Genomic DNA, 12,492 nt, shown 5'->3' on the forward strand with positions numbered 1-12,492 from the left:
GTATAGCGTTCTCTTTATAACTGTTAGTTCAAAACTGTTAGCTGTGTTATTCAATCTATTTCCAAGTTCAGCAAACTTCTCTACAAAGGGAAAGATAGTAAATATTTTTTTATTATGTTCAATTAGCCAACATAGAGTACATCATGAGTTTTTGATGTAGTGTTCAAGAATTCATTAGTTGCATATAACACCCAGAGTTTATTTAGACTTTGTGAGCCATATTGTCTCTGTCACAACTACTCACCTCTGCCATTGTAGCATGAAAATAGCCATAGACAATACATAATTAAATTAGCATGGTGTATTGTGTTTAAGGAAAACTTATTTATGGACACTAGAATTTGAATTTCATATAATTTTCAGGTGTTGCAAAATATTTTTCTTTTTTTCTTTTAATTATAATTGTATTATAATTAATTTTCTTTTAATTATATAAAAATGTTAAAAGAAATATTACTTCACAGACTACAACAACAGACAGCAAGCCACATTTGCTTGACAGGTCAAAATTTGCCAACCATTATTGTATAACCTCACAAATATTTTTAATCTACTGTATCAATTTATTCAGCAGAAGTATGTTTAAATAAGGGTAGAATAATCTATCCAAGGCCATCCTTCTTATAATTTAATATTTATCTCTGAAATTATTATATCTTTTTAATATTTCTGTAAGATTTTTCTTCATATACTTTGAGGATGTGATTTTATTAACTTATAAATTTAGATATATTCATGGTAAATTTAACTTTTTATCAGTATGCAATGGCTTTTTGTTCTAGGATTCTTTTTTGTCCTAATATCTATTTTGCTTATATTATTATAGCCATAGCAGCTATCATTTAATTCCTTTGCAGTATAACTTTTTCATACTTTGTTTTACTTTCAGTGGTTTTTGTTTAAATGTATCTGTTGTACACAACTTATAGGTGAATATTTTAAAAATTCGATTTGATAATTTTTGTCTTTTAATCAGAGCTTCTAATCCATTTATTGTGTAACAGATATTTTCTGAAAAATGTCTTTATGTTGTCCCCATCCTTGGATGATAATTTCACTGGTTACAGAATTCTGGGTTGATAGGTGTTTTCTCTCCAGTATTTTGACAAAAATTCTTTAGACTCTTCTTGCTTCCAGTGTTGCTGTTGAAAAGTTGGTTCTCAGTCTAATTGTTGTTGCTGCGAAGATAATCTAACTGCCTTGAAAATATTTTCTTTTTCTTATTATAATTTCAATACAATGTAGCTAGGTATGAGTTTCTTTTTATTTATCCAAGTGAGAATAAATTGGGATTCTTGAGTCTATGGATTAATATCTTTTATTTATACCAGAAAATTCTCAATAATTACCTTTTCAAATCTTGTTTCTGTTCCACTTTTTGCATATATTAGAGACTTTTACCTCTCTTTTATTATTTCTATTATTTTGACTCTCCGAGAGTCAGTCTAAATAATTTCTTTAGATTCTATCAGTTCTTTTTTAATACTCTGGAAATAGAAATAAGTCTAAATTAAATTTTAGGGCAAAAGTAAAGTTTAGCTTTATTCATATGTATTATTGGGCTCTTCCTATTAGTTAAATCTGCATCTTAGGCCAAGATCCATCCTCTGATGCACATTTCATACTCTAAATCTGAGGAATCCTCCTAGAGTTAACAGTCCTTCACTATCTTTGTTTGTAATTTGCTTCTGGGTCTGAGTTTACCTCATCATTGAGATTTGATAACACTGGCCAATCTCACCTACAGATCACTCATCATTATTTATACAAATGGAGCAAATCTATCCATGATAGAGGGATTGAGATAGTATTCACAGAGTTCCATAAGGCTTTTTCAGTTCTGTATTTCTTTCCAAATAGTTGGTGGTGGATTGGAAGGAGGGATGCATCAGATGATTATCGAGGCAGTAGTTGAATTGTACAGATCCTTTCCCCTAGTGAGAGGCCAAGGATATATGCCTGATTGGTAAATTTCTTTGGAACCACAGCTGAATAAAGCAGTTTCCTATCTATGAGTAACAAAATGACACAGTGAGGGGAATAAAGAGTTAAATAATCTGATAAAATGCTAGAGTTCAATAAGACAAAAGAAGGAATTTAAGATATGGAGCAAAGGTAGGCTTTAAAAACTGGGCTACAAAACTCCAAATCTGGAATCCAGGGAGCTATAAGCAACATTCAAAATTATACAGAAATGGACCAGAATAGGTATTTTCCCACTTGGTAAATAATATAATTGATGAATACCACTTAGAATTTCTATGCCACAGTGTCTGAGGTAGCTTACAGTGTGTTAAACTTAATGTATAATCTATGTAATTGATATTATAATTATATTGTGTTTGATTTTACTTGAACTTCTGCAGGAAAAAGTCACAAAAATCAGTCGTCAGTGGCACATAAGAATGAAAGCCATGAACCTCACCCAGAGACAGTTCAAAGAGTAACTCCTGTGGAGGTTCATGTAGGCACCTGGTTTACAACCACACCAGAAGGAAATCGAATCGGCACCAAAGGATTAGAAAGAATAACAGACATGACCCCGTTACTATCCTTCAAGGCCACAGATCCTGTCAATGGAACGGTATGGCAAACTATTGCTTATTGAAAAATTTTATTAATCATTAGAGTTCTGAAACAACATATTAGAAGAGTACCTAGCAAATACTTAATTTACCCTAACTACTTGGTAAATAGTAGGTGGATAGATGAACAGATGGATCCTTCTTTGCAAGTGCAAAACACTTCTGTGGTTTATTTTACTTGAAAAATGTACCATGAAATACTAATTTTTGAAATGAGAAACAAATCATGAATACTTATATCACATTTAAGGCATATAAGATTAATTGTGTCATATATTTCTTTATGTTGAATGTATTTGTGTAATGTCTTATCTTCTAGAAGTTGAGGGGCTATGCTTTGTTCCTTTTTCTTCGTGTGAAACTGAAATAAGTGGTAGAAATTTGTTCATGATCCATGACTCCAAAGAATGTATGGTATATTTAGGGAGATGCTCACATTAAATAATGCAAGAATTTGGCAACGTTACAGAGTAACTGGACAAAAGATTTTATTTGTAGCCTAAGAATAAGTAACAAATGAATGGTGTAGAAACTAATGGTTTGGAGGCACCGTTAAGCCTCCAACTCTTGGTTTTGGCTCAGGTCACAATCTCAGGGTAGTGAGATTGAGCCCTATGTTAGGCTCTGTATGTATGCAGAGTCTATTTGAGAGTCTCCCTCTCTCTCTTTCTCTCTCTCTCTACCCCTCCCCCTACTTGTGTGCCCTCTCTCTCTTTCTCTCTCATAAATAAATAAATAAAATCTTAAAAAAGAAAAGAATGGTTTGGCTTATGATGTGAAATCAAAACTTCTGGGATGAACAATAGTACCTTCTATGTGGCAGGCTTTCTGTTAGGGGACTGGGGTTCTGTGTACATTATCTCATTCAGTCTCCACACCAGTGAATATCATGTTATACCTATGAGGAAATCGGGCCTCAGCAAGTTGAATAATGTGGTCAAGAGTACACATTCAGCCAGTGCTAGATCCTAGTTAGGAGCAGTTGTTGGTGACTGAAAACTGAGCTCTTTCCATCCCTCAGCTAGTCCTCTAAAGTCTTAGGTGGAGCTTTGCAGTACCCTCTGAATATAAATGACATGATGGATAGGTACCTTATATCTGGGTTCTATCTTATAGGAGCCTTATATCTACCTTTGCTTATAACCATGTGCTGCTGGTCAAAAGCAAAATGACTGCTCGCTATTGAGGTGAATTACATTACCTAACCAAACATGTTTTCCTTCCTTCTTTAGTCAGCTTCTGAAATAATTTTGTAATCTCCTACCTTGCCTGCTAGTTGTATTTTTTGTGAGACTCAAACTACATATCATTACAGGAAGGTTTTTCTGGTCACTTCAAATAACTCCCTTTTATTCAGCCTCTGATATAGATTACTTGGCATAATATGAAAATGTGATTAATATTTCTTAATAACTCTCAGTTTCCCTAATTATTACCTGTCACCATTACAGAAGCATGAACCAATGCCCAAGAGCCTGGATCCAAGCATTTGTTGAATATCAAACATATAACAGAATAATAAAAACAACAGTAATAATAATACTTAACTGAACGCTCACTGTTTGCCAAGCCCTGTTCTCCTTTTATTCTCACAAAAGATTAGTGTTTACATTTTACAGATGAGGCAAAAATATAAGGTTACATAATTTCCCCAAAAGCACACAGCAAGTAGTAGAGTCAGAACGTGGACCCCAAGGTTGCAATCCAGATCCCGTGTGCCTAGCCACCAGGGACCTAAGGGCCAAGAAATCACATGGTTGTATGAAACAAAATTGAAAATGGATTTTTTTTTCATGACACATGACATGAAGTATCACTAAATTAGAGGCATAAGCACTGCCCTTGTGGTGACACAGATCTGGGTTTGAACCCCAGCCACACTCCCTACTGGCTGTGTGACTTTGGACAAGCTTCTAATCCAATTTTCCTTACTTACAAATGGAGATAATAGTGATTACCTGAAATAGTTGCTAAGATTAATGCCATATCCAACATTATCAGGTGTTCAGTAAATATTCTTGCTACTCTATTCTTATCACCACTGAGAATAATGATTTTCCCACCATACGGTGATCAGAAAGTGTCAGTGTTGTGTGGTGTTATGAAGTATTTGAATAATTCTAAATCACAGTGTGTGAATATTTTTACTGGATAAAAAGGTAGTATTAACTCTTGCTGACTTGATGACTGACTAAATGTCAATCACTTTACCAACATTTCATTTAATCCACATAATATGCCTGAAGCAGATACTAGTGTTGCCTTCATTTTGCAGATGAGGAAACTAGAGCACAGAGAAGTTAAGCCACTTGCCTAGGTCATCCAGCCATTGGCAAAGTTAGGATTTGAATTCAGGCAGCTTTACTCCAGAGCTCATACTCTCAACCACTATATTCTTCAGTGGTATTTCTCATTAAATGCATTAGCTGAGAGTGCCAATGTTAAGAACATAAAATAATGACAGCATGCATTTCTCTCAAATATAGTGATTTCTGCCTACTGAAAAGAGATAAAGCAATTATCACCTGCTTCCAATGGCCTCAGAAATATGAGTCAAAACACAGCTAACAAACCTACTCTCATATCCATCTGGACTCTTCATTGAAATACTGTGTCCCTTACAGTTAAGACAGTACAAGTTAGAAAATACTTGATGATTGAAACATGTGCTACATAGTTTGCAATATACTGTTATGGCCAGCTGGACAGCACCTATGCAAGGAAGGGGATGGAAACATAAATCGGCAGAGGGAGAAGCTGAGCTGTGGCACAGACCGACAAAGCCTCAGCCGACTGGCAGGGGCTCAGGAGCTGGTATGCTCTGCCCCACTGTCCCAAGTCTGGTAGCGCTCCACATTGGAACAGACCTGGGACATACGGTGTTGACCAGGTAACCATCCTTCAGCTTCCTGCCTTGGATGATAACAGCTATTTTCCTTCTCAGACCTTCTATCCATCCTCCACAATAATCCTTTCCACTGGAATAGAAAAGATTACAGGTTACCATGGACAATCAAGCTAACAGAACAACCAGGCTTTAATCTGCATCTGCATTTGCTCCACTTTAGGGAAGGACAAAAGGCAGCAAATGCAGCAAGATCAATGTGGCACCCTCATTCAGCTGGGGGGCCCAGCAATGACCACAGGTGCAGCTTCTTTTACCCTTCAAACCCACCTGGGGCACGACCAACAGCAGCAGACAAGAGCCCGTTGGTGTGTGGATCAGCTTGACACAGAGAAACCACAGCCTCTGTTCCCCACCAATCTTCACATTCTGTTCTGATGGCATTAGACTGAGATTGGCATAGCAGGCCAGGGAGCCCCCATGCACCATGCTCACTTTAAACCTGCAATTTTCAAGGAGGCAGGACCTAGGGTCATTTTCCCAGACAGACCGGGGCTAGGCCAGTCCTGATGTTAACTTTTTTCAATATACAACAGTGGAAGGAGCATCAGTTTTCAAGGCCAACGGCCTCAGTGCAACACCAGCCCTGGTGTTTGCTGAGTGACAGTGAGCAAATTCCTTAACTTCTCTAAGCATACATTCCCTCATCTACAACATGGGGATAGCATTACCTGCCTTCCAGGATTGTTGCAAAGCTTTGACCAAATAGAGGAGATCAAACTTAAGCTTACAAATGGATAACCAGGATTTTGATGGTATTCAATGAGGTATAAAAATAAAGGGACGTGGGATTAACCATCTGACCAAATGATCATGCTCTGCCTTTGTATGTTCAGGTCATGACAACTCGAGAAGACAGAGTGGTCATTGTGGAAAGAAAAGATGGTACTCGGATAGTGGATCATGCTGATGGTACCCGAATTACAACCTTTTATCAAGTTTATGAAGATCATATTACTCCTCCAGAAGATAATAAAATAAGTAAGTTTTATTTTTCAAGCATGGGACAATATCTGTCTTTAGAATAAGATGAGTACAAAGCTCACTACTCTTTTTTAACCCACACATAAGAAAAATAATTTTTTGAAGAACTCTGCCAACCAAAGAACACACGTGCAGTCTAGAGCAGGGGCTCTATGGCTCTTTTGCTACTTTTCTTTTTTTTTTTTTAATCCTCAACGGTTGTGGGAGTGATAACTCTGGTTGGCTGATGGATAGTAATAGTAACTTTTTCCCTTTTCACTGCTAAAATATAGTCTGGATTGGTGGCAACTAAAAGTTAATAATCACAACTCTTGCCTGGGGCATTAACTTCAGACCTTTTTCTGTTGATCCTTATGGAATCTGATTTGCATAAAGGTCATCACCATAAGGCCCTCCTTCCATTCTGAACATGCCTCTCATTATCAGAGACAGCGTGAGAGAAGAACAAAGCTGCAGGTGCTAATTAACAGGAACCTGGGCAGAGACTCTAAAAGCATAACGCCTTCCCTAACCTAAATTTAAACAAGATTTTTAATGGAAAATTATTCCCTGACTCCCTTTCCTTTAATTCCGGGGCTTATTTGCTTAATGCATTAAATGCTTCCTTGCCAAATTAAGTGCAACAAAACTGGCAAGCCAGTGGAAAAGAACAACCTTCGTATCCCACTTGTTAGAGTGAGAATTAAAAGAACCACTGGAGAGGGCAATTTTAAAATATCTGTAACTTTGAAATGGGCATATGATACGATGCACTGACTCCACTTCTGGGTAAATGTAGAAAAACACTCTTAACAACACTCTTACTCATTTGTACAAGGAAACAGGTTCAGGGTGCTCCTTGCAGTACCGAATATGATATCAAAATGCTGGGAAATAAATGTCCACCAACAGCAGAATAGAAAAATAAAATGCAGTATATTCTTACAAAAGAATACTATATAGTACTTAAAAGGAATGAAGTACACACACGCACACATATGCCTACACAACTACATATCACAATGGCTGAAGGTCTCAAAGCTATGTCAAGTAGAAAATGTAGGTGTAGAATGATACATACAGTGTTACACAATGTATGCATATTTAAAACCACATAAGATTATATATGATTTTGATACATATATTTATAGAAAAGATAAAAGTAGACTTCAAGAGAAGGAGATAAACCCAGGGATAAGGAGAAAAGTGAACCTCAGCTTACCTGCAATTTTTCTCTTATATACATATTAAGAATGTTGAAACAGATATGGCAAAATATTAAGAAGTGTAAATTTTGATTGATGAGTATATAATAGTTAAATTGTTTTTTATGCTTTTCTGGGTGTTACACAAAATAAAAATAATAAGAACAAAACAGCACATTAAAGAGTTATCCTGGAAGAATTCCTCTGCATTGACAGTGAGGAGGCCATATACCAGCCCTGTGAAGTAAGTTTTCAGCACATGCTCTCAGCTTCTAGCCCAGGTGGCCAGGAGACAGGAGCAAACTCAGCAGGCAGGCGTGTTTCCCAATGTGTGCATCCTGTGAGATCTGCTTACCTTGCATTTGCTTGCAGCTGAGAGTCCTCAAACTGTCACCAGGCAGGTGAAGTGCATGCGGATAGAAAACTCACACTATGCCACTATCATCACCAACTGCGAGGACAGTAGCTGCTCTGCCACCTTTGGGGATGGGACGTCTATTATTGCAAAGCCACAGGGAACATACCAGGTGGGTCTAGGAAGAAATGAAGAGTGCCAAAGAGAAGTGTCCATTTGAATAAGAAAACTCACTCCTCTGGTGAATATTCCTGCCACACACAGCTGTTGTTCCCTTTGTCTCATGTGCTTAGAACACACTTCTCAGTCTCCTTTTATTTTTCATCTTCTTTTTACAACCCATTGCAGAAAACCACTGTCCTGCTTGTCTTACAATGCTTTGGTATTTTCAGATCAAGGTTTTAAAATGTATTTGTTGGGGATCTTTTATGTGGTAGGTGGCAGGCACTGTTAGAAGCACTCATGTGATCTGTCCTGTGCCTACCTGAGCAGCTTCACCTCCTACCATCTCTGTCCTTACTCACACTCTCCCATTCTTCCCATCTCCAGTCCATTGCCACTTTACCTAGAGTCCCCATAGGATGGGAGGGCACATATGATCTGTGGGTCCTAGGAGAATAGCTTGCAAAGCTATGTTCTTGAAGAATCAGTGAGGAGAGCTCTTAGCAACTCTTGTACCTTCCTACATTTTCCTATTAATCACAACCACCTAGGTGTCAGCCTGCAGTCTCTTGGAAGCCTTAGAAGGATTTGCCCTCATCTTTCCACTTGCCGGAGAAGAGACACAAGTGCCAGGATGTCACATACAATGTCAGAGAATACTGAGAGCACAAAACCAGAAGATGACTGACTAAGGCCTCAGTGTCAAACGTTACTGTGAAAGCTGCTAAATTGGTTTATGCCTCCCATCTCTCCAAATGCTGATACCCTACTCCCTCTTCTTCCAGTGTAGATTGTCATGGGGCAAGGCAGGTGCTGAAGGTGAGACATCATTGTGGTATGTGGCAGTTGGCTAACGGGTGCAATCCTTCTTCAATACTCAGAAGCTCCATTTTCTTCAGCAGATTGGCAGCATCCATATTCTGGTACCATGTGTGCTGCCAGATGTCATGAGAATCCCTTAAGATTCTGTGATGAGGCCAGTTTTTGCCTTGTTTTTATCATAGTACCAAACTCAAATGGTTACAGCTATGAGGGCAATGGAATTTTAGAACCAATGACAGTTGCCACTGGAGAAAGAGACATAAACAGAAAAGAGATCCAACTTACTGACATTCAGTATCCACCATTATTGTGTAGCCACTTGTTCTTTCCAGGTTTGCCCACTCTCCCAAAACACAGCCCAAGAATGGATTGGAAGGTTGACCATTCTTGGCTGAGAAACACACAGACCTAAGTTCCCAAATGGAAAAAAAAAAAAAACCCTCCAAATAAATTTACCAATACCTATTATAGTTCTGCAGTTGTATAGCACTGAAAGATGGCATTCAAAAAAATCCTCTGCCCACCCCCTGTTAGTTGCTCATCACTCATCGCTCACCAGCATGAGAACAATGGGCAATATAATGAAGGAGGCAGGATTTTAGACAATATAATAATAATAATAATAAAGGAGGCTAAGCTTGGTATAGTCCACCATTGTACCTTAGCAGCACTAAAATGATTAACCAAGACATCAAATAGGAGGCATGTATAACAGTTGTTATCCTCTATGACTATAATATGCACAAATAGGGGTGGGACCATCCACCCAACTAGAGGGTTTCAGGAAGACAAGTTGACAAATAATGGGTTTGTTATCCCCCAGGGGAAACCTTCCTCTGTCCCTCATTCTAGGAATGAAACCAATTTCCCTAGACCAGAAGACCTATTGTCTTTCTGGTGACAGTGTATGTATGTGTGTGTGTGTATATATGCTTGAACAAGCTTCTGAAAGAGAGTAGTCAGACTGTTCTTTTATACCACTATGATCCAGCCCTAGTTGTTCCTTTGGGGAAGATACAGAAATGTAATAACCATTATAAGAATGCTTTGAAGAAGGACTTCAAGAGTCCTCGTCTTAGTTAGCAATACCATACACAAACACCTTATAATAATGGAATGTGGTTATATCCTCTACTCAGTATATGAAATCAGTTGGAAGAGGCAAATTTTATTGGAAACTTTGAACTGTGAATGTAAAATATGAGAATGTAAAATCATGAGAATTCTATCATCTAACTGCTATCGGATTAATCAAAAACAACCACTAGCAGAAAATGTAGATCTGTATTTGCCACGTTGAGTCTCTAGGCTTCAGCATAGATGTTTCTCCAGGTTAACATCCTAGAAAGAAAGGCACATCCTGTTTATCAGGTTTACTTTTGTCATTTCAGTATTTCTGCTTCACCTGGTCTATGGTATATGTCTTAACAGTGGATGTTATAGGACATCTTTTTCTGTCCAGAGCAGCTTTCAATAAGTTATAGAGTCAAATCTGACAGTTTGGGTCCATTATGATGAAGACTTTTTGAGCCCAGGAAAGTTGCAAATTTAACCAAACACATTACCTACTGTAAAATGTACCTGGAACCACAGAGAAGTCTCAGAATTAGCCAAGATCCAAGACCCTAGGCCCAGGGTTTTCTGAGCCTAGGCAATGGTGGATAGTCAGTATGAGACACTTCCAAAGTGATGGAGTAAGGACTCCCGAAAACACACTACTACATAAAGACAACTAGAAAACTGAAAATATTGTTCAAATCAACTTTTTGGCAAACTAAAATCGAAGCAAATATAAAGAAGTAAATAAAAGATTATAATAGAAATAAATAAAAGACAGAATAGAAAACCATAGAGAGAGTCAACAAAACCAGAAGTTGTTTCTTTGAAAAGATCAACAAAATTAACAAACTTTGAGGGACAGAGAGCGAGAAAGAAGGGGGGAGACCCAAATTATTAGAATTAAGAGTGGAAGATAAAACATTTTTACAAATCTTACAGAAATGAAGAGAATTATAAGGAAATACAATGAATGTCAACAGATTAGATACCGTAGGTGAAATAGATAAATTTCTGGAAAGGTACAAACTTCCAAATCTGAGTCAAGAAGAACTAAAAGCTCAGAATAGACCTATAAGAAGTAAAAGATTGAATTGGTAATTTTAAAACTTAGCACACAGAAAAGCCCAGGGCCAGATAGCCTCACTGGTAAATTCTACCAAACATTTATGGAGGAATTAATACTGAAGAATTTTCACAAACTTTTCCAATATATAGAAGAGGGAACACTTCCCAACTAATTCTGTCAGGTCAGTATTACCCTGATAACAAAACCAGACAAAGTCATCACAAGAACACTCCAGAACAGTATCTTTAATGAAGATAGATAAAAATCCTCAAGAAGGTGCTAGCCAACAGAATTCAGAAACATGTAAAAAGAATTATACATTGTCACCAAGTGGGATTTATCCCAAGAATTCAAGGTTGGTTCAAGATGCAAAAATCAATCAATATAATATATAATATGAAAAAATAAAAAACTAAAACCACATGATCATCTACCTAAGACTCAGAAAAAGCATTTGACAGAATTCAGCACCCTTTCACGATTAAAAACAAACAAACAAACAAACTCAGTGCACTAGGAACAGAAAGAAACTTCTTCAACCTCATATAAGGCATCTACAAAACAAATAAGCAAACAAACAAACAAACAAACAAAACAGCTAACAAATAGCATTCTTATTGCTATTTGTTAAAAAGCTAAAAGCTTTCTGTCTAAAATCAGGCACAGCACATGAAAGTTAGCTCTCATCCTTCCAACTCAGCATTGTACTGAAGGTTCTAACCAGGGATATCAGACAATAAGAATAAATAATGTGCAAGCAGATTGGAAAGGAAAAATGTAAAACTATCTCTCCTTTTACAGATGATATAAAAGCATATCTAGAAAATCCTAAGAAATGCAATCTACCAAAACACAATGTACATACACACACACACACACACAATTAGAACTAATAAAAAAGTTCAGCAAGTTTGCAAGATATAAGATCAATATATAAAACTCAATTATATTTTTCTACATTAACAAAAATCAATCCAAAATTGAGATTAAGAAAACAATTCTGTTTAAAGTAGCATCAAATGGAATAAAACCCTTTCTTCAACAAATGGTGTTGGGAAAACTATACAACTACATGCAAAAGAATGAAACTCAACCACTTTCTTATATTATACACAAAAATAAACTTAAAATGGCTTAAAGACCTAAATATGAGACCTGAAACCATAAAAATTCTAGAAGAGGGCATAGGTAGTAATTTCTCTGGCACTGGTTGTAGCTATATTTTTTTAGATATGTTTTATGGAGCAAGGGAAACAAAAGCAAAAATAAACTGTTAGGACAACATCAAAATTTCTTCTGCACAGTGAAGAAAACAACAGACAAAAAAAAAACTAAAGGAAAACCTATTGAATGGGAGAAGATATTTGGAA

The 12,492-nt window shown here is 36.9% G+C and overlaps 1 protein-coding gene across 1 annotated transcript in view; it reads left to right on the top strand.

Annotated features, from left to right (window-relative positions):
- Positions 1-12,492, top strand: part of SPAG17 (sperm associated antigen 17) — a 221,863-nt gene that overhangs the window by 150,217 nt on the left and 59,154 nt on the right. The window contains exons 29-31 of the mRNA XM_082688009.1: positions 2,367-2,584; positions 6,327-6,471; positions 8,031-8,185. Coding sequence (XP_082544135.1) covers positions 2,367-2,584; positions 6,327-6,471; positions 8,031-8,185 — 518 coding nt within the window. The remainder of the gene's footprint in view (positions 1-2,366; positions 2,585-6,326; positions 6,472-8,030; positions 8,186-12,492) is intronic.

The sequence above is a fragment of the Mustela nivalis genome (genome assembly GCF_964662115.1).
Source record: "Mustela nivalis genome assembly, chromosome: 10".
NCBI classification, from domain to species: domain Eukaryota; kingdom Metazoa; phylum Chordata; class Mammalia; order Carnivora; family Mustelidae; genus Mustela; species Mustela nivalis.